Consider the following 26,295-nt stretch of genomic DNA (forward strand, 5'->3'; position numbering starts at 1 on the left):
AAAGGAGTGGGGTGAAGAGAAAACATTATGGCATAATAATTAAGAACACAGACTTCAGAGTCAGGAAGACCTGAGTTTGAATTTAGCTTCCACGCTTATTAGCTTTATGATCATGGGCAAGCCTAATCTTCAGTCAAATATTTCCATATCTCTAGAATTGAGATAAAAGGACTGTCAGAAAGACTGAAAAGGCATCTAGCAGTTTGTCTAGCTCACAGACGGCATTCAAACAAACTTAATAATGATGCTGATGGCAATGATATGTAGACAAGTAGGTGACAACAACCAGTAAGCAGCAGAAAATGTCAGTCTTGTAGAGATACTTACCCTGAGGTCCACAGATTCACGAGGCTAGACAGAATTCAGGGAGATGGTGAACTTAGATGGCAAAAAATCACATATTTATTTTCACTAACCTCTAAAAGAAATTCAGTCTTTCCTTCAACTGTGAATGTAGGCACAAACCACAGTAGTATTAGAAGTGTCTGTAACTTGGTCACCAATAGAAATCAAGACTATGGTCATGGAGAAAAAGGATACATATTATGAAGAAGGGAGAGTTGACAGGGGCAGAAGAAAGCTATCAAAGGTAAAGTAGCCTGAGAAGAAGAAAATCAAGAATTAAGGTTTGTTATAAAAGGTCATGTAGGAGATGGATTCAAGAAGAAGGAAAAAGTCAAGCATATTAAATAATTAAGATAAGTCTACTGATTCTGGCAATGAAGAGACACTGGTGACTAGATTAGTTTCAGTGACAGAGGCCAATTTATAGAGAAAGTGTCACAGAAACTTATACAACCCCAATAGAAGAGTAGACCAAGGATATGAATGGGTAATTCAGAGAAAAAGAAAAAACAAAATTTAAGTGGATAATAAGTATGGGATTACAATAAAAATAAGATGTCACCTTCTAGTGGAATGATGAAAATTAAGTAGGTCATTAATATCAAGAGTTGACAACAGTGTGAGATGACCTTTCTGGAGAGTCACATAGCAGTATATACTATAATAAAAATGCACACAAAAACTACTACTAAGGGACCAAAAGGTACTTCTGACTCCAAATGAAATTCTTATAGGTAGAAGTTTCAACTATATACTATACAAAGTTTCTTTCATGCTGTTTCCAGGAGGAAAGGTTATAAAAAGCAAGGAAAGTCAACCTCCAATGAAACTTAACAGCAAACTTTTTCTCTAAGATACATTGCTAGGACTTATATAGTATTTTCATTTAAAACAAGTTTTTTTCTTAGCTATCAGGTTGAAAAATAAACAGTTCAAATAAAATAAAGATTTAAACTTTATGAACATAACATATATAATCAAGTCACCAAAAGTGAAAAGTGTCTGATGCTTTATAAAAGCATAGTGAAATTACAAAATTTAAACAGGCTCTTGTTCTATTTAGCAAAAGTGGTATTTATAAAAGCATTTTCAAAATAAATATAATTAATTCTTCTTTATTCCTTTTTCTTTTTGATTTTTTAGAAAGAACAGAACTTGAACACATTTTTTTCAAACAGCAGTCATTACTTAATTTTTGTTTCCATGTGATATTTATCTAAGACACACTTATAGCTTAGATTTCAGTGCTCTTTAAATACTCAAATTTTATTTACTATCAATAAAAGCAATCACTACTAGATGAGTAATTCATTAATGTCCTATATATTTTTATTTAATGAGCCCAAGGAAATTAAGATCCACTGAGAACTATCACTCAAAATATCAACTGACAGCAGTTATATAATTCTAGGTAGGCAATTCACACATATATATGTGGGATATAAACTTATAAGCTCTTATTCTGAATAAAGACTGGTACATTAACAACTCAGTTCAAATAAGCAAATAATATTAACAAAATTACATAGTCTTAATGAATGGAAGGAAAATATATACCTTTCTTCCGATATATACTTTTCAGGGCCACTGAATATGGATAGGCAAGTTGTAAAAAAACACACCTCTGTAGTGTGCCATTTATCACATACTATGTGAATGGCTGGCCACTCCCCACCCCAGAGCTGTACAGTATACCACCTACATACTTCTGCATGGCAGTGCTGATAATTTCATACTTATTTAAAGAATTCAAAATAAGCAGATACAGTATAGGGACGGTAGACTGAATCATGTCTTTTCTACGGAACCAAATACTACCAGGCCTCTCTCAGCTGGAAGATTATCCTTCAAGCCTCAATGACATGAGGCCTGGCCATGTGATTTACCTCCGCAAATAAAATATGACTGGAAGTGGCTGTGTAACTTTTGAACAGAAGCTTTATGAGCCACACTGACTAGTTCTGCCAGCTCTCTTTTCCCTTTGCCACAAAAGCAGCATGTCCTGGGCTGTTTCTCCAGCCTGTTCTCAGAAAAATAACAGGGAGTATATCTACTGCAGATGACCCATGATATAGGTGATCAAGAAATAAACTGTTGGAGCTGGCCTGGTGGTGCAGTGGTTAAGTTCACACATTCCGCTTGGACTCACCGGCTTGGATTCTGGGTGTGAACCTATGCACCGCCTGTCAAGCCATGCTGTGGCAGGCATCCCACATACAAAGTAGAGGAGGATGGGCACAGATGTTAGCTCAGGGCCAGTCTTCCTCAGCAAAAAGAGGAGGATTGGCAGTAGATGTTAGCTCAGGGCTAATCTCCACCTCCCCCACGCCCGCAAAAAAAAATAAAGAAACTTTGTTATTGTAAGTCATTTAGATTTAGAAGTTATTTGTTACTGCAGCATAACCTTGTGTAAGCTGACTAAAATAACAGGCCAGATTTTAAAAAAGTGAAGTCAAGTATTAGGATACAATTTATACTTGAAAGGTACTGCAAATAAAAGTACTACGTGCTCACTGTAGAATATTGGCAAAAATTAAAATGACCAATGCTCTTAACCACTCAAAGATAATGATGGGTACTATTTTCTTCCAGAATGTTTTCTTATAGTACAATTTTCTTCCAGTATTTTTCATATGCATATATACAACTGGCGTAAGACCTCACTCCATTTTACATTTGCTTTTTACTTTTATTGAGTATTTTCCCATGACATTAAGTCTCAAAATAATCTTAATAACAGAATAAAATAATTATATTGATGCAATATAATTCAACTATTCCCCTGATGTTAAATATTTAGAGTTTCCAATTTTAGAATGTTTATAAATAACAGACGTGAACGATATATTTTTACATAAAATTTTGTATCTATACAGATTTTTCTTTTGGGAGGATAGTTTCCTTAATAGCCATAATTTTGAGCTACCTTTTATACATTCAAGTAGCTGTCAGGCTCAGAGAAGGGATCTGGGCAGAAAATGTTGAATATGTAAAGACATGGATGAAAGCTTACTACTTCTCTTCAAAATATCTCAAAATAGTAATAGACTGGTTATTAATATCTTTAAAGTGTATTCTCTAATTCTGCAAACATACTAAGGCTAAGTATACGAAAAAGTAAATGTATTGTGCATATGTGTTCTTGTAACAGACTATTTTAGAAAATTTAACACATAAAACTATCTTAAAATAAGTCAGTAGCTAAATTGTTGAAGTCGCATTACCAGAAGATTATAATCAATCAGTTCAACTTTTCCTGCTGTTAGTTTTCTTATGACTTAATGACTAATTTCTTCTTTAAAGAATGACTTTGAACAAATGGGAAGTAAAACCTTTTCCATAACAGCATGTAAACAAAGTCTATGATTTAATAACAAGGTCAAATTCCTGAAATATATGTCTGCCAGTTTTATTTTTTAAAAAATTTAGCAGTTTTAATAAGTGAACCATTCAGGATTCTGCACATTCTTTAAGTCTATTAAATACCACAAAGTAAAGTCAAACAGGCAACTCTGCCACCATACAAATAAGTTATATTAAAAACTTTAATTTTCAAGTCAGTCATATAGAACTTAGAATATTCCTTCATAGAAACAATAAATTAAAAAAGTAAAGAAAATGAACAAAGAGATTCAAGAAGGTTTGCTGATTTTGTCTTCACAACTGAAATTCTTTACAATGTATTTACATATTTAAGAGCTATAATGTTATTCTGAAACAATGATGAGGTATTATTTTGAATATAGATTATCTTGTTATAAGGAAATATATTAAGAGAAAAGGAAATAATTTAACTTTGCAATAAAGTTTTTAAAGAAATCTGCACCATCTAAATTATCTCCTGGAAGACGTCTCTAAATTCTAAAATGGTGTGAAATCTATTATTCATGTATTCAATCAATGTTTACCAGAGTTGCAGTGTTAGTTTTAGGCAGGTTACACCACTGATGATACTGCTGCATTTGTTGGTATTATAAATTATCGGATTTAACTTGGATGAACTTCAAGGAAATTAGGCTGACTGAAAAAAGCCAATCAACTAAGGATACATACTGTAGGATTCCATTTATGTAACATTCATGAAGTAACATCATTATAAAGATGGATAACAAATTATTGGTTGCTAGGAGTTAGGGATGGGGGAGTGGGTCTGGCTATAAACGGGTAGTATGAGGGTGCCTTGTGGTAATGGTATGATAAGTATATTGATTGTGGTAGTGGTTACATGAAGCAACACGCGTGATAAAATTGCATGGAGCGATAGACATATACAAATGAGCACATGTACAACTGGTGAAACACAAATAAGCAATATGGGTTGTTCCAATGTCAGTTTTCTGGTTTTGATATTATACTATAGTTTTGCAAGATATTAACACTGGACGAGACTGGATGAAGGGTGCATGATACGTCTCTGTACATTTCTTTGCAATTTCCTGTGAATCTATAATGATTTCAAATACAAAGTTAAAAAAATCATTTACTGTTCTGCAATATATTAATAAAATCAAATGCCATTATTTTCAAAATAGATTTTAGATTACTAATATTACTAATAATCAGTGCTGACAAGTTTCTAATAATTGTAAGTGAACTTTATATATTGATAACATAATTTCTTAAAGAATAAAGCTAAAAATAGAGCTGAGAAAATACATCTGAGGTACATAAGAAATGCTTTCTTATTGCCCTAGGCAAAAATATCACTACTTTGAATTTTCAATTTGACACTTAAAATGATTTAAAGAGAATATGAGCTATACTATTAAAATAATGGGATCTCTTATATAGTTCATTTAGCAAAATGCTACGAAAAATAAAACAAAAAATATTTATGTGACTTAACGAGAAGCTGCATTGGTCTTCTTCATAAAATGACTTTTAACGATTAACTTGATAAAGAATCTCCCATTTCAGAACATGGTATATTGCAAAATGAACTATCCATTTCCCTAGGAAAATGATGGTATCAAATAAAATGACTCAGATGTTATCAAAATTAAACTAAAAAAGAACAGTTGGTTCTAAAGAATATTAATGTAAACCAATAAATTAATTTTACCTGATTTCCAACTTTGCCACTTCAGGTAATTCTCCAAATTTTATCTCTTCTACCTCTAGTTCTTTAAGAGCAGCCAGAATTTTCTGCTGATCTTTATTGGTAATTCCATTCTAAGTAGAAATAATTTTAAGATGCAATAACACAGTTATATTTGAATAATTTAATATCCAAAATTACTAAAGACATTTTCTACTTGATTGATTCACATCTTGGAAAGACAACAAACATACTGAAAAATTATATGGTTTGCTTGTAACTGACTGACAAGGTTATATCATTAAAATATCTACATATACAGAAACTATAGTCAATATTTTGCAATACATAACAATTGTGATGGATTCTAAAAACAAATCATTAGATTTTAATATATAATCTTTCCAAAGCAAAACAAATTGTCTGTATTCTACCTTTAACTAAATTTTCTATCCTGAATTTAGCTAGTGTAATTTGATTTTTACTGATACTAAAGATTTCAAGTTTCAATGTATTCATGCAGGAAGATCATACTTTTTAGGAATCCTATTTATTAAAATATCTCTAATATTTCCCAGAGCTGTTTTCAAATTGTTACTTAATAATATTAGATGGCAAAATAATAAGTCTTGATCATTTTGAGAATCCAGGAAAAGGGAGTATTTTCATGATACATGTTCATACCCACATACACAAAAACCCACCTCTTATTCCTAAGCAACCTATTTTACACTGTTTCACAAATCTATATCACATTTAGAAATAAAGCACCAGTTTTAGTTGAGATGTCATGACTAACCTGAAGAAAAATAACCTCTAAGTCTTTAAATGTTCTTAAAGGAACTTAATACTGTAGCAGAAGACTTTAGATATGGTTATTCACAATCATATCTAATCAAGGACCTAGCAAAAGATCACTCACAGTCTGCAGCTCCAGGATTTTAAAAGTAGAAAATAAAAGGATCCACAATTTTAAAAATATGAAAGAGAATGTCTGGAGTTTTTGAACTTGATACCAACCTTTGTAAACTCATCTTTCCTCATGGTCAAAAGGTGTCTTAAAGTTATATCCCTTTCCTGTAGAAAGGAAAACAATGCCACCTTTCAATATAAATAAAACAGTAGAAGGGAAAGTAGGCAAGTGTACACAAGTTTGTCAGTTATATGCTACCCTCCTAAACAACTTTCAGCCTCCTAGAGGGGATAGGATACGCAGGTATAGAACTACACAACTGGGTAGGCAGTAACAATAATATGTATAATTACCCCAAAAGTATAAACATAGCTAGGTTTCCAGATTCAAAGAAAATGATTACAACTTATATTTGCTTACATAAAAAGATAAATCGCTCTCGAAAATTTGACAGAAATTGTTTTATGGATATTTTAAATTTCTAATTGTATCACATTAAAATCAATAACATTTAGTTTTACTCAATATTTCTCAAACGGGAAGAAGTTTCAAGATTGTACAATAAAGTCCAATTCTGAACTACCTAAACAGAATGTGCATATTCCTAAGGAGAGCCTTCTTAAACAGTGCTTTACTGCTTCAGTATCAGCTAAATGGCTGATAACCGTCACCTATTCAAATCCCATAATGCATGCCTAAAGTACCTAGACCAGTGCTTGGCATATGATCTAATTTAATCTTCATGACAACCATACACTAGGTATTATTATCACCCTTATGAAAAGAAAAGAGAGAGATTTAGGTAACATATTTCAGTTAATAATCATTAGGGCAAGAAGGATATCAAGTTTATTGGGTTTAAAATCATGCCTCTTATAATAATAGTCTATACAGGAAGATAAGCAACTGCAGAAACAAACTAAGGGCTTAGGTGTACAAGGAGGAGTTCTGTGAAGCTTCAGGCGGTGAGTAAAAGCTGTTAAATCCAGCCAGATTCTAATTTATGTAAATTTCTAAAATAATAAATTTTTGAAATGCTTATAAGTTTAAAATGGGATTTACTACAAATTATGGAGAAAAGTGCATTTGGTACTCTTTCATAAGCATGCTTATGAATTAATATTTAGTGTTATGTTAACCAACAAATAAACATACATACATTAAGTCAATATAGCCTATAGAAAATCTTACCTTTAATAAATCTGTCATATGTTCAAGTCCAAGACCATGTAAAAATATTTCCAGATCTCCAAATGCTGTATATGAACTGTACATATTTATAGCAATGTCAATTTCAGAACAGACTATAAATGCACAAACAATAAATATATATTTATAATGCAGAGAAAAAAGGAGAATAAGAATGAGTAAGAATGAATCTATGTAGACTATATTTGCAAATTTACACATCTGTGTTATACAAAAGTGATAAGACAGATTTCTTGAGTGAAGATATCCTAAACAGAGGAAACAGAGATAGTAAAACATAGCTCATCTTTCCTAAGAGTAAAAATAGTTGCCGACATGTATGTTCCTTGTGAGATATCTGTACGTGAAAGTTTCTTTAATTGCAGGAAGTAAAAATTTAATAACAATTTTAAATGTGGGTAAGTAGAGAATAATTTTGTGGCCATGTATATTGAACAACTATGTTCAGAAAAAAATTTTTTTTTTTTTTTTGAGGAAGATCAGCCTTGAGCTAACCACTGCCAATCCTCTTCTTTTTGCTGAGGAAGACCTGCCGTGAGCTAACATCCATGCCCATCTTCCTCTACTTTATATGTGGGACGCCTACCACAGCATGGCGTGCCAAGCGGTGCCATGTCCACACCCGGGATCCGAACCAGCGAACCCTGGGCTGCCAAGAAGCGAAATGTGTGAACTTAACTGCTGTACCATCAGGCTGGCCCCAGAAAAAAAAAATTTTTAACTTACCAGAAATGTGCTAACAAGAATTAGAAAGCAAGATGCAGTCTAGTTTGAACACTAACAAAAATATAATCTTAGAACCTTTTAGAAATAAATTTATTGTTGAAATTTTATTTAAAGTAAAAAATCATTCTCATTACTGTTAGTACACATATATAAAAATTTTCTAAAATTCTGGAGAACAAAGCACTTAAAATCCAGACATTTCCATAAAATACTTGTAAAATCCATAAAACACTTGTAAAAGTTTAAAATATCATATATTTAAGTAATTTATCACATTTATTACAAATAATCAAAACATGTACATTTTTTACTCATTTATGGGTATTCTGTTGAACAAAAACATGCTATGTTACCTAAATATGTGATCTTTTTCTTTATCAGACTTTGTTGTCAATAGCTTACAAATAGTCTCTTCTTTAGTTAGCTGTTGAAGCTTTCCTTCCAATGGATTTAAAGTCAAAGAAAGAAAGTTGAAGATCTGAAAAAAGTTAACAAGCCATTCAAATATAGTTATTATTATATACTATCATGTTACACTTAACATAAACTAAATGATTATTTTATTTGTATGTTATTTCACATGTATTATTTTATATATATCATTTTATATCCATACAGGAAATTTTTGCAAGGTGAGAAGGACAGAGTAATCACAACTTATTATTCTGAGAATAACTTTTTTTTTTTGAGGAAGATTAGCCTTGAGCTAACTACTGCTCTTTTTGCTGAGTCCTCCTCTTTTTGCTGAGGAAGCCTGGCCCTGAGCTAACACCCGTGCCCATCTTCCTCTCCTTTATATCTGGGATGCCTACTACAGCATGGCGTGACAAGCAGTGCCATGTCCGCACCGGGATCCGAACCAGCGAACCCTGGGCCACCAAGAAGCGGAACGTGTGAACGTAACCACTGCGCCACCGGGCTGGCCCCTGAGAATAATTTTTATAAAATCAAGTAAATATTTCCTTGACCTAAAATAATAATCAGAAAAGAAACAAAAGTACATATAATTCAAAATGGTAAAAATTCAAGGAAGATAATTAGTAATATTTTCAGTAAGACATAAAACAGGGGCTGGTCCAGTGGTGTAGTGGTTAAGTTCACGTGCTCCGCTTGGGCTGCCCAGGGTTCACAGGTTTGGATCCTGGGCATAGACCTAGCACCACTCATCAAGCCACACCGTGGCAGTGTCCCACATAAAACAGAGGAAGATTGGTGCAGATGTTAGCTCAACGACAATCTTCCTCAAGCAAAAAGAGGAAGATTGGCAACAGATGTTAGCTCAGGGCCAAAATTCCTCACACACACACACACAGACACACACACACACACACACAAGATATAAAACAAAAATAAAAATTCCATTTTGGTAAGTGACTCAGAAAGATTAAGCACTAAGGTAGTACTTTAAATACACTGTTAAGTAGGTATAAAGTAATAAGCATGACTAAACATATATACAAATCCCAACTGTACACTCAAAGAGATATGGTAAAATTCCTTAGTTTTAAAATCTAACTTTTCAGTAAGTCAAAGTTATGTCACATAATCAGCCAAAATATAAAATCAAATCTCACTTTAAGAAAAAATTTATGACTCCAAATAATCTTTGATGTTCATAAATTTCTTAATATCTCAAATTTGGTGTCATCTACTCTACATTTAATAATGCAGTAAACTAATAAAAAGTTTTCAGATTTTCACAGCTTAGAAGAAAAACTGTAGATTTCCTTTGGAAGTTTCATAGGGTTTTAGCGATCAGTATTTACTCTAGAATAATTTTGGAAAAGCAGATTTGAGTTAGAAAATGATAGGCATGTTTATCCGATTGCTTAAAAAATAGAGGGTTATCCTACATGCAGTAAAAGTGGCAAGGTCTGATTATTAAAGGTGGAAACTTTGGAATGTCATATGCTTTTAAATTCAGAAACTCAGTTTTAGAAGCTCTTGGACTATATAATTTACTTTTACAGTTGTATTATGTTTGATCCTTGCTTAGAAATTATAGACCTTTGGCTGAAAGCTTTAATATTCAGACCAAAGGTTTATATCAGTAAAGTAATGTATGAAAAATATTTATTATTGACTTTTAACATCTGAATGACAATAGATCATATACTCAAATATGTTATCACTTTATTATATACCTTGTTACACATATAGGAGTAAATGTAGCTTAAAGGATTTAATTTTTAAATTGTCTAATATGTGTTAATAAAAATTTAAAAAATATTTTAATTTCATGTTCAAATTTTCAAATTTTACTCAAGTTTTCTTGATACACTAATTTTTAAAAATCTGGATCAGTGTGAAATGTTTAAACAAATAACCTATTACAATTTTATTTCTAGGGCCCAAACTAAGTCTTTATTATCCCTTTATATAGCTTTTAAATTACTACATTACAAATGCCTCTTATTTGGTAAAGGATGAATACTGTTGTAAAATAAAGTTTTCATTACCTGGCTGGAGGAAAATTACATATTTAAAAATTTAATAATAGCCAGGTACACTATTATCACAGTTGTGAATTCTAACAAATAATACAAAGTTCTACAAATAATAATGTAACATGCCATAAAAAAGTTAATTTAATATGTAGGATACCTCTAGATGTTTATTTCTTTTTGCAATTTCACTTGGTGTCTTTCCGTCTTTGGTTTGTAGCATTTTATTAGCTCCAAGTTCAAGCAATTTCAAAACTACATTTTTATGACCCTGACGTGCTGCCCATGTTAATGCCTGTAAGTGGGGGAAAATGAAGATCATTTTAAACAGAGGGAGTGTGAGACAAAGAGGAAAACTTTTCAACAGTATTTATGGCACAATAAAAAAGTGAACATGGTTAATTAATGAGATGATCCAAGCTCTTTATTTCACGATATAACGTAAACATATTTCCAAAGTTGTAATCACAAAGCAGACTGCCAGCGCTCACTGATTTTATAAAACCAAGTAACATTTTACACAGTCAAGTGATGTTATAGAATAAAATGATTTACCTGCCAATCACTGAATTGTTTTCCATTAAAAAGCACTCTGTGTGTATTCTAGAGCACAGGCTTTGTTGTGTGTTACAGCTTCTGTGTCAAGGGGGGAGTACCAAGTGTCAGATAATTCCCTTTTTCTACTTCAGCTGTGGCTTTTCTTCACCAAACAGTATTATATCCCAGGCCTTCTGTAATTTTTACTTCTTAAAACCGTTTTTCGTGGACTACTGATAATAAGAAGACAGCAATGTCTTAGAAATAAAAAGGAACATTGTAAAAGTGATTCTTACAGTATAACCATTCTCATCCTGGGTATTAACTTCTGCTCCATGAGCAACAAGGAGAGCAACAACCTGAGGGTGACCATCCCGTGCAGCATACATGATTGGAGTCATAAGTCTCCTAAAAAGGAGGAAAAAAAGAAACACTTGTGTTAATGCTGCCATTGACAGCTACTCAATTTCATGAATTTTACCATACACAATACCATCAGTACTGTTTTGAAAGCAAAGAAAACGAAATGAAAGCTTTTAATAAGTCAGGTAATTTAAAAATCCAGTCTCTCAGTAAATAAATGTGAAGACTGCATTTTTAAAAGTATTGAGTGCTTACACAGCACCCTCTAGTGAAGAAACGTGTTTTTAAAAAATCACTAAACAAGCCACACTTTCTGATATGAAGTCTCCTTAACTTACATATTCATGTAAAATATCAGAGTACCCACACTATGCTTATGCTGGGAACATGGTAATGAATGACACAAATAAGGTCCCTGTCCTCTCAGGACTGCTCATACTAAATGCTTATTATATTTTATTTAATAAAAGCGTAAGTATAAAACTTTCTCTTATTTCTTAATATATTCTGTTATGATTCTACTTTAGTTTAGGACTGAAACAATTTTACCCTGACTTGGACGCTTACTCTAATCAAGAAAGAGATCAGTCCAATAGGTTAGCCAGACTCTCTGAGACTATTTTCTGGGAGAACACAGTGGTTTCCCTCTAGTGTATCATTTCCCAAAATTAGAGATTCAATCCCTCTACTTCTGGAAGTTAGTCAGCTTCTGGACCTACTACAAAGGTCACCAGAAAGATTCTATCAGTTCTATTTGGGCTAAACTTAGTATCATGGTCTGTTTTAAAGGAGGTCTGGGATTCTGGACCTAATCTTCCTGAGTTGCCTCAAATATCTGATTTATAAACAAAGATGTTCACAAAAGAACAACAAATTAAATAACTGCAGAATTCTCTGTTTTGATTTCACTAAGGAAGTTCATCTTGGTTACTCACATTACATACACTACCTATAAATAGGATATTTTTCTATAAGGTTTGTTAACATAAGGTATATCCTGAATCTAATCACTTCACACCAATGTCTTTGGCACAAAAAGAATCACACATTTATCTGTTTCTTCTACTTCCTGGTACATCACAATTTCAATGTTTTATTGGAAGTTATATGCTAAGGTAGTTGTCAACATTGCCTCTTTTACCTGGAATGTTTCCTACAACTAATCATTCAAATTCTTCACTAAGTCTAAAACAGACCTCTTGATGCCTCTCCCTCCACCCTACTTCCCTCACACAGCCCAAATCTGCTCCTTCCAATCTTTGCTATTTCACAAAGCTACCATTAACCACAAAACTCGGGCCTAAGACTAAGCATCATTCATGACTGTTCTCCATCACTCCATATATAAGTCATCAGCAGGTCCTATTGGCTCTACCTTCATAATATATTCTGAATCTAATCACTTCATTAGCCACTGTAAGTAGTCCAAGTCATCACCATATTTCTCTGACCCATATTATTGCAATAGCCTCATAACTGCTCTCCATGCTTCTACTCTTGCCCACTTACAGTTTATTCTTTCTGAAAACGCCAAGTTCTTCCCTTTTCATGGACTGTGCAAGTGCCGTTCCCTCCATCTTTCCCTAGACCTTCATACCGCACACTCTTATTCAGAGGAGCAGATCAATAAAATTGACGAACCTAGCCAAACTAATCAGGAAAAAAAAAAGAGAAGACACAAACTACCAGTGAGGTATAAGAGAGGGGACATCAGTACAGTTTCTCCAGATTTAAAAGCACAAGGGACTATTATGAACAAATTTATATCAATAAATTAGACTATGAAATGGACAAATTTCTCAGAAAAACACAAACTACCAAAGCACACTCCTAAAGAAATAACCTGGATAGTCCTATATTTATAGAAAATTGAATTAGTAATTAAAAACCTCCTACATTCGGGTGGTGAACATGATGTAATGTACACAGAATTTGAAATATGATGTACATCTGAAAATAAAAAGAAACAAAAAACCCTCCTACAAAGAAAACAACAGGCCCAGATGGCTTCATTGGTGAATTCCACCAAACAGTTAACGAAAAAAATAAACAAATTCTACACAAACTCTTCCAGTAAAGTGAAAAGGAGAGAACACTTTCCAGTTCATTCTATGAGGCAAGAATTACTTTAATAACAAAAAACAGAGAGGGACATTACAAGGAAAGAAAACCATACACCAATAATCTTCAATGAACATAGATGTAAAAATTCTGAACACATTTTGACAAAAAGAATCCAAAAATACATAAAAAAGAATAATACATCATAACCAAGTACAGCTATCCTAGGAATATGAGGTTACGTTGACATTTGAACTAAAAAAGAAAAGCCACATGATTATCTCAATAAATGCAGAAGAAATATTTTATAAAATCAAACATCCATTTCTAATAAGAACTCTTAGCAATGCAAAAATAGAAAAGAACTTCCTCAACCTGATAAAGGCATCTATGAAAAGTTTATAGCTAACATCATACTTAATGGTGAAAGGGTGAACACTTTCCCCTGAGATGAGGAACAAGACAAAGATGTCTTCTCTCACTACTTCTAATCAGTAATGTACTGAAAGTTCTAGCCAGTGCAATAAAACAAGAAAAAACATGCATCTAAATTGAAAAAGAAGTAAAACTGTCTTTATTCACAGATGGCATGATCTGTCTATACAAAAGATCTGACAGAATCTACAAAAAATGTACTAGAACTAATAAATAAATTTAGCAAGGTTGTGGGATATAAGGTCAATATAAAAATATCAATCGTATTTCTACATAATGGAAAGAAAGAACCTGAAATAGAAATTAATAAAACAATACCATTTACAATAGTACCAAAAATATGAAAACGGGGAAATCTACTGCTATTTACTAAAACTGCACCCAATTTGTGTGTATTTGACTTGTAGTCATCATCTCACTAATGATCTGGATTCAGATGCCTCTAGCCCAAACACAGGTCTTCAGATGTCTCAATTATAAGAGGAAATATAGTATAGTGGTTTAAAGTATGAGTTCTGGAATCAGAATACTTGATTTCAAATTTCAGCCCCACTACTTACTAGCTGTGACACTGGGCAAATGTCTGTCTGTGCCTCAGTTTCTCCATCTATAAATTGGGGATAATAGTACATAGTTCAAGAAGTTGTTATGAGGATTAAATAATTTAATACATGTGAACTACCTAACACCTAGGTGTTAGTTATCATTCATTCATTCAAAACACATTTATTGAGCACTTACACATGCCACACACTATTCTAAGTGCCAGAGATACAGCAATACATAAAACCAAGTCACTGTCCACTTGGCATTTACATATCAGGTAAGCTGCTGCTGCTGATTTAACTACAGAACAAACATGAACCAGACAGCTGAACGCATACATCTTTTGCATAAACTGGAAGTTTTACGAGTTCTACTGCAATGCTAGCATGTATCAAACAGGTTTATAAAGATCTGACAAGTTATAAGACTGCCAAAATCCTGTTTTCATGTCATAAAATATTTTCAGCTTAAAATATTTTTCTGAATATATTATTCAGTAATACTGATACAATTTCTCATTTCACTCTTGTATTTCTAAGAACTCAGAATAATATTCTTTTTCTATCTTAAGTAGAATACCATCACAGTGAAATGGAATTAGAGTGATCTAAACATACTAAAACTCAGCCAGTCTTTCTTATATAATTATACATTTATTTAGTCCTAGATTACTTTCGCCTTGTCACCTATCCAGAATAACAAGTATTTTATTTATAACTAAGTAAAATCTTTTAGAGTGACCTTTCAATATTTTAACATGCTTACTGCTGTTGGAAAATTACTAAAATAAATTAAGTATAATAACTTACGCAGTATTTAGTTGTTCTTTTCTATGTAAAGGCTGGGGTTATGTAGGATATTTCATATGGAATACATATAACATTATTTACAATTATTCTTTCAACTTCCCCAACTCATGATAAACCATAATGGCTCAGAACTAAAAATTCAAAAGGGCAGGGTCATTTCTTTATAATTTATAGAAGTCTAGATTATGTTAGTTCAACCCATATAAAAAACAACTTACAAGTAAACACCAATTTAGAAAACACAATCATCAAAATTTTGTAACCTCAGCATTGACTGTCTATTAATTTGGAGAAACAAAAACTGTGCTGTGCTAGGTGGTCATCTCATTCATTGCTCATGACAACCTTATGAAGTAGATATTCTCACTTTAGAGATGAGAAAACAGATTCAGAAATAACTAATTTTTTGCTGAAGGATCACTGTTGATGTGTGATTGAAGTTGTTGATCCTCCAAAAGAATCTCCTAGGAATTATTCTTTTTTCAATCTATCCTGATTTAGAGAAATCTAAAGCTCTTTTTCTCTATATTTTTATGTATTTGATCATGAAATATGGGATACATTTCATAAACTTAGTCTACATAATGGCAAAATTGAGAACCCAAATAAAGTAAGCTGGCTGAAGTATAATCTCAAGGAAGTGACACTATTTGACAGAATATCCACAGAAGGTGGCATGAAAGTGTGAGTGTCCCATTTGATTGAACCTTATTACTGAAAATTTTAACAGAGATTTTCTGAATTGGTACTGCAATTTGTTCTGAGATTGTGCCGAAAATTGAGGTTCTTCTAAATATCAGCTTCTCTTAGAATCTCAGAAACAAGCAGGGCTATCATTTGCTGTCTCTATGTCCATTCACATGGACATAAATGCCTTCTTACAGACGCTACTTCTTCCTAGATAAGAAACTACTAGAATAATATAGTTTGCTTACTTAGAAGATTCAGATCATTACCCAAAAATGTTGCATTGATTTCTAACTTCTAAAAAAAGTTGAATTTACTGAATGGAACAGCAAACTCTCTGTAATAGAGTCTAGATTACCTAGAAGGTACATTACTCAGCCTCTAAACAGTTATTAAAGTTACTGATACCATCAATAATGTTGCATGACAATTCTGAGAAGGGACAGAACAACGCATCCAGTGGTTTTACATCTATACAAACTTGTAACATATGTAGTTTCCTGTTACAGATTAGTGAAATCTAAATGAACTCTTCAATTTTACAAACTCTTATGAATTTATGAAAATCCTATGAACTGTTCAGGGAAGTTATAAAACTTTATAATAACTGGTCTACTCAAGTGACACAGTAACTATTTGTGCAACTGATAACTTTGCTTCCAATATTAATTTCCATCTTATTTCCTGAGATTTAAAGTAAAGAATTCTTTACTTCCCATTCTCTCTTTAAATCACTGTAATTTTGTTCTGCCTGCTCCTTCTAACACACAATTGCTTTGACAAAGGTCAACAGTCACTTGGACTCCTTTTATTTTTCTAGCACTTAGTATGTATTTCAGAGGCTTTTGTCCTCAACGATGTTCCCTTTCTCTACACAAACACCATGCATGAATGACCTCACCTACTCTCATGACTTTACTGTCAACTGACAGTTTACTGATGACTGCTGAATCTGTATCTAATAGCCCAGACTTTGCTCCCGAGCTCCAGATCTTATCTGTCACTGCCACCTGGGTACCCCAACAAAACTCGAAATCAATATAAATCCAAATCTGAAGTCACCATCTTCCCTCCAACACACAATACTCTCTGATATTACCTATCTCTGTGAACAGCATCACAGTCAATGCACTGCCCAACCCAGAAACCTGGAATTTGCCCATGATTCCTTGTTGAGCCTTCATTTCTAATAAGTCAGCATTCCTGTCATTTTTACCTCCTTCCCATCATTTGTATCTGTCTACTTTACTCTCTCTCTCCTTTCATGTGTCCAGGTCCTCCTCACTTCTAACATGGATAACCACAACAGCGTCCTAACTGGCCTCCTTGTTTCCAGTCTTTCCTTCACATTTGCAAATCTATTCATGTCAATTCATTGTTTAAAATTTCCAAGGTTACTCCTGTGAGAATCTTCATGATAAGTCCTCTGTCCACCTCTCTACCATTTTAGCACCTGCAGTCTTACTCCAATCTAAGAATAAACTTTGGTCACATCTGCAGGTCATGAATTCCAAGTTCTCTCTCCTCTGGATGTCCTATATTCAAAGTACTCTCTGGGTGAAATGTCCTTTTACTTCTCTTCAAAGGCTTATCCATAATCTACCTCTGGGAATTCATCTTAGAAGCCAACATGCCCCCCAATTTTTTGATGCCCCACCTCATCTCAGATATAAATCCCCCTCTCCACTGTGTTCTCATAGCACTCGGTGCTTATTTTTATCAGCTCACCTATCAGGCGAAAAAGTCTTTGTTCAGCTCATCTATTTTGTCATCTAGACTCTAAGTACTTTGAGAATAATGACCCTGACCTGTCTCTGTATCAAGCCCCCAACCCACACAGTAACTAGAATAATGGTCTGCTTCTATGTTTTGTGTCATGCTTACATTTAATATAGGCAGGATTTTCTCCTTATCTATTACATACACCACATTTATTGATTATATTATTCAATGCATCTATATCATTACATTTACATATGCTATATCTGCCTAATGAGAGAGGTGTGTTGAAATTGCCTGCTATAAGTGTATTTTGATCTACTTCTCCTTGAATTTTAATAGGTTTTCATTTATGGATTTGGCAGCCATGTAGTCTACTGTGTACAGGTCTATGCATGTTATATTTTCACTGATTTGCCTTTAATAGTACAAAGTTCTCCTTCATTCTTTTTATTGCTTTTAATATTAGTAATATCTGATATTGACAATTATGATTTCTATGGGGTTAACCTTACCTGAAAAGGGACTTTCATATTCTTTTTTCTTCAACTTTTCTTTAATAGCATTTAGTTATCTTTTGTTTTTTAAACCAGTTATCCCAGTTGATAAATTCAATCCATTCTCATTTAGTGTAATGACTGATATAATTGACAATATTTCTTCTTTTTTGTTATCCACTACATTTTTCCCCTTGAAAAGCAGACGACTCTGCTTTTCCTTTAAAAAAAAAGTCACTAAATATTACCATCTTCCTATGTTCTTAGTAAAACACACTTGACTCTATTGTATGTAAGCCAGGTAAGACCTATTTCTCCTAATGAGACTACCACCTAATTCCTCCACCACCATGGCATCATTCTCCTGGGCTTCTCCTCTAATAGGATACAATCTTTTGAATACTCTTAGTTGCCTTCCTCCTCTTAAGTGCCCTCGAACTCTCTGCAAACTATAGCTCTCAGATTTTGTCGGCATAATTTAGTACTTATTAGAATTTTATTTACACTTTGGTCTTGTCTGTTTCCAGAATCCTTATTTAGCACTCCTATTTCACATTCTCAGATAGTCTAATATTATTCATTAAATACACATATATCAAAGTTCATCCCTCTTCATTGCTTCCTCTTGTTTTCATCCTCCACCTTCATGAAGTCTCTGTTCTGGTTTGTTTTTGTTTGGTTAGAGTCCTTCTCAAGTGTTTTCCTCAAATGAGGCACTCAGGAAATGTACTTTCTGAGTTCGTGCATATCCTTGAACATCTTTCTTTCACTATGACAGGCATACATAGCTTGGCTGAGAATAAGATCTTTAGGTTGCAGCCCTTTGTATAAGTGAAGATGTAATTTAATTCTTTTCTAGCTTCAGCTATGCACATGAGAATTCTGATGGTACTCATCTTCTTACTTTCCTTTGTTAAAATTTAATTCTTAGAGTGATGTCAGCATCATGGCAGTGAGGTCTCTCAGAAATCCTTCCCCTCCAATATACAACAAAAAAAATCCATAATCCAACAAAGGACAACCAAACACAACACCAAAGACTTTGGAGACCCACACAGCCATAGGACGCAGGGCAGAGAGACTGGAGCCCCCCTTGGAGGAGGTGGAATGGGGTAAGAGAAAACTTCGCCCTCCCTCTAAAGACTGTGATCCAGGATTGCAGGAGGCCTCCGAGAGGGAAGGAACGGGAACAGGGACATTTGTCTGTGGGAACATCAAGGACTCCCAAGGGCCCTTGCAGCCTAAAGGGAAGCCCTCTACTGGGGCGAAAGCTTTTGCAGGGGGTGACCTGAACAAGCCAACAATCCAGGAGAGAAGATAGTGAGAGCAGAGGAGAAAACCCCGAGAGCATGCAGGAGAAAGTGCCCCTCCTCCCACACACTCAGCATGGCTCCAACCCCTGGGATTTTGGCTGAACACAGAGGGCTCAGAATACGTGGCTGCTGACTCCTATCCAGTGGCGATGGGTGGTAACTGTGACCAAATAACCCCAGGATGCAAACGAACAGAACCACTCCCTCTAGCAATATCAAACATTATATTAGATCTCCAGACCAGGGAGAAAATGACAAGTACCCAGAAATCAGTCCTGAGGACGTAGCAATATGTACTCTAAAGGACACAGAATTCAAGATAGCTGTCATCAAAAAACTCAGTGAGGTAAAAGAGAATGTAGAGAAACAATTCAATGAGTTCAGGAGCTACTTCACAAAAGAGACTGAAACTATAAAGAAGAATCAATCAGAAATATTAGGGATGAAAGACACAATAAAGAAATAAAATATGGATTCCCTGAACGCCCAAGTGGACACCATAGAGGAGCATATCAGCATAATCGAAGATACACATGTTGAAATGTTCCAGATAGAGGAAAAGAGAAAACTAAGACTAAAAAGAAATGAAGAAAGTCTCTGAGAAATATCCAACTCAATTAGGAAATGCAACATAAGAATTATAGGTATTCAAGAAGGAAAAGAGAAGGAGAATGGAGTAGAAAGCTTGTTCAAAGAAATAAGAGTAGAGAACTTTCCAGACCTAGGGAAGGAAATCCATGTGGAAGAGGCTGCCAGATCTCCTAAATAGGTCACTGTAAAAAGACCTACTGTAAGGCATATAGTAGTGAAACTGGCAAAACTGAATGACAAAGAAAGAATACTAAGGGCAGCAAGGCAGAAGAAAATAACCTACAAAGGAATTCCCATCAGGTTTTCAGTGGATTTCTCTGCAGAAACCTTACGGGCTAGGAGAGACTGGACTAACATATTCAAATCATTGAAGGACAAAAACGTTCAGCCAAGAATACTCTATCCAGTGAAAATATCCTTCAGATATGATGGAGAAATAAAAACTTTCCCAGACAAACATAAGCTTAAGGGAGTTCATAGCCAAGAAAATCCCACGACAAGAAATCCTGAAGAAGGTCCTCATACCTGAAAAAAAAAGGGGGGGGGGGGAGAAAAAGGTTACAAAGCACAGAGTGAGGAGTTAAATAGGTAGACAGAATCAGAGCAGGATAGCAAATACTCAAGTATAGCATTAAAGACAAAGGGAAGGAAAATACCAGAAACAAAGATAATATTGTCATTTTAACTACAAATTCATAACATAAGATGGAATAAGATGTGAGAAAAACAACTTAGGGGAAGAGGAATGGGACTGAATGGGTTTAGTCTAAGAAAATTAGAAGCCAGCAGAAAAGGAACTATCTTATCCATGAGATCTTGAATACAAACCTCAGGGTAACCACTAAAGAAAAAACCTGGAACAGAGACACAAATAATAAATAAGGAGAAAACAAAGAAATACAACATAAAAAACTACATAACACGATCGGTAGACTAAAATACACAGGACAAGAAACAAAGGAACTGGAAAATGAGCGATAAAACGGTATTAAGCCCTGGTATATCGATAATCACCCTAAACGTAAACGGATTGAATTCTCCAATAAAAAGACACAGAGTGGTGAGATGGATTAAAGAACAAGACCCAACAATATGTTGCCTCCAGGAAACACATCTCAGCTCCAATGACAAACACAGGCTCAGAGTGAAGGGATGGAAGATGATACTCCAAGCTAATGGCGAACAAAAGAAACCAGGTGTCACAATACTTCTGTCAGACAAAGTAGACCTCAAGATAAGACAAGTAAAGAGAGACAAAGAGGGGCAGTATATAATGATCAAAGAGACACTCCCACAAGAAGACATGACACGTTAACATCTATGCACCCAACACAGGAGCACCAAGGTATATAAAGCAACTATTAACAAACCTAAAAGAAGACATTAATAACAACACAATAATAGTAGGGGACCTCAACACTCCACTCACATCAATGGAGAGATCATCCAGACAGAAAATCAACAAGGAAACAGTGGAATTAAAAAAGCTAGACCAGATGGACTTAATAGACATATACAGAACACTCTACCCCAAAACAGCAGAATACACATTCTTCTCAAGTGCACATGGAACATTCTCAAGAATAGACCATATGTTGGGAAAAAAGGCAAGCCTCAGTAAATTTAAGAAGATTGAAGTAATGACAAGCACCTTTTCTGATCACAATGCTATAAAGCTAGAAATTAATTACAAGAAAAAAGCTGAGAAAAGGACAAAGATGTGGAGACTAAACAACATGCTATTGAACAACCAATTGATCACTGAAGAAATTAAAGGAGAAATCAAAAACTATCTGGAGACAAATGAAAATGAAAATATACCATAGCAACTTACATGGGATGCAGCAAAAGCCATATTAAGAGGGAAATTCCACACAATACAGGCTCACCTTAACAAGAAAAAAACCAAATAAGCAATCTCAAATTACACCTAACTGAATTAGAAAAAGAAGAACAAACAAAGCCCAAAGTCAGCAGAAGGAGAGAAATAATAAAAATCAGAGCAGAAATAAATGCTATTGCAACAAAAAAGGCAGTAGAAATGATCAATGAAATAAAGAGCTGGTTCTTTGAGAAGATAAACAAAATTGACAAACTCCTAGCCAGAATTATCAAGAAAAGAAGAGAGAAAGCTCAGACGAATAAAATTAGACATGAAAGAGGAGAAATAACAATGGATACCACAGAAATACACCAGATTATAAGAGAATACTACGAAAAACTATATGCCAACAAAATGGACAATCTAGAGGAAATGGATAAATTCTTAGACTCTTACAACCTTCCAAAGCTCAACCAAGAAGAAACAGAGAATCTGAATAGATCAATCACAAGGAAAGAGATTGAAACAGTAATCAAAAGCATCCTAAAGAGTAAAAGCCCAGGACAAGACAGCTTCCCTGGGGAATTCTAGCAAACTTTCAGAAAGGATTTAATATCTACCCTTCTCAAGCTACTCCAAAAAATTAGGGAAGATGGATTGCTTCCTAACACATTCTACGAGGCCAGCATCACTGATACCAAAGGCTGACAAGGACAACACAAAAAAGGCCAATATCGTGGATGAATATAGATGCAAAAATCCTCAACAAAATATCGGCAACCTGAATACAGCAACACATCAAAAAGATCACACATCGTGATCAAGTGGGATTTACTCCAGGGACACAGGGATGGTTCAACATCTGCAAATCAATCAATGTGATACACCACATTAAGAAAATGAGGAATAAAAATCACATGATCATCTCAATAGACGCAGAGAAAGCATTTGACAAGACCCAACGGCCTTTTATGATAAAAACTCTTAACAAAATGGGATAGAAGGAAATTACCTCAACACAATAAAGGCCATATATGACAAACCCACAGCCAATATCATACTCAATGGGGAAAAAGTGAACACCATCCCCCGAGAACAGGAACAAGACAAGGATGCCCACTATCACCACTCTTATTCAACACAGTACTCAAGGTTTTGGCCAGAGCAATTAGGCAAGAGAAAAGAACAAAAGGAATCCAAATAGGGAGTGAACAAGTAACCCTCTCACTGTTTGCAGATGACATGATCTTATATATAGAAAACCCTAAAGAATCCTTTGGAAAACTATTAGAAATAATTAACTACTACAGTAAAGTTGCAGGGTACAAAATCAACTTACAAAAATCAGTTGCATTTCTGTACTCTAATAATGAACTTACAGAAAGAGAACTCAAGAATGAAATTCCATTTACAATCACACACAAAAAGAATAAGGTACCTAGGAATAAATTTAACTAAGGAGGCAAAGGACTTATACAATTAAAACTATAAGACATTATTGAAAGAAACAGATAACGACATAAAGAGAGTCCATGCACACGGATTGGAAGAATAAACATAGTTAAAATGTCCAGACTACCCAAAGCAATCTACAGATTCAATGCAATCCCTATGATATTCTTTATGGAAATAGAACAAAGAATCCTAAAATTCACATGGGGCAACCTAAGACCCCGAATTGCTAAAGCAATACTGACAAAAAAGAACACAGCTGGAGGCATCACAATCTCTGACTTCAAAATATACTACAAAGCCACAGTGATCAAAACAGCATGGTACTGCTATAAAAAGAGGCACACAGATCAATGGAACAGAACTGAAAGCCCAGAAATAAAACTGCACATCTCTGGACAGCTAATCTTCGACAAAGGTGCCAAGAACATACAACAGAGAAAAGACAGTCTCTTCAATAAATGGTGTTGGGAAAACCAGACAGCCACATGCAAAAGAATAAAAGCAGACCATTATCTCATGCCATACACAAAAATAAACTCAAAATGGATAAAAGACTTGAAGATAAGACCTGAAACCATAAAATTCCTGGGAAATAATACAGATAGTACACTCTTTGATATTGAACTTAAAAGGATCTTTTCGAATACCATGTTTCTCAGACAAGGGAAACAAAAGAAAAAATAAACAAGTGGGACTTCGTTAGACAAAAGAGCTTCTGCGAGGCAAAAGAAAGTAGGATCAAAATCAAAAGACAACCCACCAATTTGGAGAAATTTTTTGCAAATCATATATCCAATAAGAGGTTAATCTCCATAACATAAGGAACTCACACAACTGAACAACAAAAAAACAAACAGCCTGATCAAAAAATGGGCAGTGGGTATGAACAGACATTTTTCCAAAGAAGACATACAGATAGCCAATAAACAGATGAAAAAATGTTCAACATCACTAATCATCAGGGAAATGCAAACCAAAACTACACTAAGATATCACCTTACGCCTGTTAAAAAGGCTATAATAACTAAAAATAACAAACGTTGGAGAGAGTGCGGAGAAAAGGGAACCCTCATACACTGCTGGTGGGAATGCAAACTGGTGCAGCTACTATGGGAAACAGTATGGAGATTCCTCAAAAAACTAAGAAGAGAACTACCATATGACCCAACTATTCCACCACTGGGTATCTACCCAAACAACTTGAAAGCAACAATCCAAAGTAACATATGTACCTCTATGTTCATCGCAGCACTATTCACAATAGCCAAGACATGGAGACTATCCGAGTGCCCACTGACTGATGGTTGGATAAAGAAGATGTGGTATATATACAACAGAATACTACTCAGCCAGAAAAAAAGACAAATTCATCCCATTTGCAACAACACAGAAAGACCTGGAGGGAATTATGCTTAGTGAAATAAGCAAGACTGAGAAAGACAAACATCAGATGATTTCACTCATATGTGGAATATGAACAAGCACATGGACAAAGAAAACAATTCAGTGGTTACCAGGTGAAGGGGCATGGGGGGTGGGCACAGGGGTGAAGGGGAGTACCCATGTGGTGACAGACAAGAAATAATTTACAACTGGAATTTCACATTGATATAAACTATCATGAACTCAAAAAAAATTTCTTTCTTTCTGCCTGGAAGCTTGTAAAAATTTCCTCTTTGAGAAATTTACACATTTTAACCAGAATATACACCTAGGTATGTCTTTTTTTCTCTCATCTGTTCAAATTACAACTCAGGAACTTTTTGGGCCAGCCCTGGTGGCCTAGTGGTTAAGTTCAGTGCACTCTGCTTCAGTGGCCTGGGTTCAGTTCCCAGGTGCGGACCTACACCATTGGTCCATCAGTGGCCATGCTGTGACAGTGGCTTATATACAAAATAGAGGAAGATGTGCAACAGATGTAAGCTCACGGGAAATATTCCTCAGGAAAACAAACAAACAAACAAAAAACCAACAACTCAGGCATTTTTCCAATATGCAGTCTTTTTTTTTTCAATAAGCAGTCTTCACAGTTTTTCAATTCAGGAACCACTTCTTTTTTCCAGAATGTGTTTATTATTATCAATATTCCATATGTTCCTTTTTCTTCTCTGAATTTTGAATTCAAATATCACTTTTTTAAGAGATCATTTTTCATGCTCCATTTAGATCTCCTTATGTGCTCTTAAATTTTAATTCAAGTTTTCACCTTTCTGTGTCAGCAATTTTATTGTACTAGGCAAATATTTTAATTATCAATCCTTTCTTTAGCTGCTAGGAAGTTTTTCACTTTCTGTTGGCTCTTTAGGGCTCAGGTCCAGTTGTTGGAATACTCTTAATGGCAGAAATCCTTACAGATTTTGAAAATCTAACAAGTTCCTTGTGCAGTGGAAATATAGTTTAAGCACAGGCTATCAGCTTCCTCCAGAAGTACCTAGAGAATTCTCTCTGCTTTCCTATCTTCCTGAACTCTCCCAACCTTGTGGACAGAGACTACTCAGCCCATTTGTTTAGCTCCAAGTCTTTAGGAGTCTGGAAACCTAACACATTCATGCAGGTCCACAGATTTCCTCATGTCAAGCTTTTACAGGATGAGCTGCTCTCCATCTAGGCTTACCGCTGATGGCATCCCACCTTTTAGGAAAGGAGCTTGTCTGTTTTGCAAGGATAGGAACAAGAGGTTGATATCTCATCAGCACCCATCTGCCTTAGGCCTTCTCAGCCTGAGGCAGAGAAAAGGCAAGTAGCTTGGAGTTGAGAACAAACTGGTAGCCACATTCCCAGATAT

At 34.6% G+C, this 26,295-nt stretch overlaps 1 protein-coding gene across 1 annotated transcript in view; it reads right to left on the reverse strand.

The window, feature by feature from the left end:
* ASZ1 (ankyrin repeat, SAM and basic leucine zipper domain containing 1) overlaps positions 1-26,295 on the reverse strand; it is a 58,215-nt gene that overhangs the window by 5,754 nt on the left and 26,166 nt on the right. The window contains exons 5-10 of the mRNA XM_046670753.1: positions 11,509-11,620; positions 10,836-10,970; positions 8,585-8,709; positions 7,488-7,563; positions 6,404-6,460; positions 5,408-5,517 (exon numbers count right to left, since the gene is read on the reverse strand). Coding sequence (XP_046526709.1) covers positions 5,408-5,517; positions 6,404-6,460; positions 7,488-7,563; positions 8,585-8,709; positions 10,836-10,970; positions 11,509-11,620 — 615 coding nt within the window. The remainder of the gene's footprint in view (positions 1-5,407; positions 5,518-6,403; positions 6,461-7,487; positions 7,564-8,584; positions 8,710-10,835; positions 10,971-11,508; positions 11,621-26,295) is intronic.

The sequence above is a fragment of the Equus quagga genome, chromosome 8, assembly GCF_021613505.1.
Source record: "Equus quagga isolate Etosha38 chromosome 8, UCLA_HA_Equagga_1.0, whole genome shotgun sequence".
Classification (NCBI taxonomy): domain Eukaryota; kingdom Metazoa; phylum Chordata; class Mammalia; order Perissodactyla; family Equidae; genus Equus; species Equus quagga.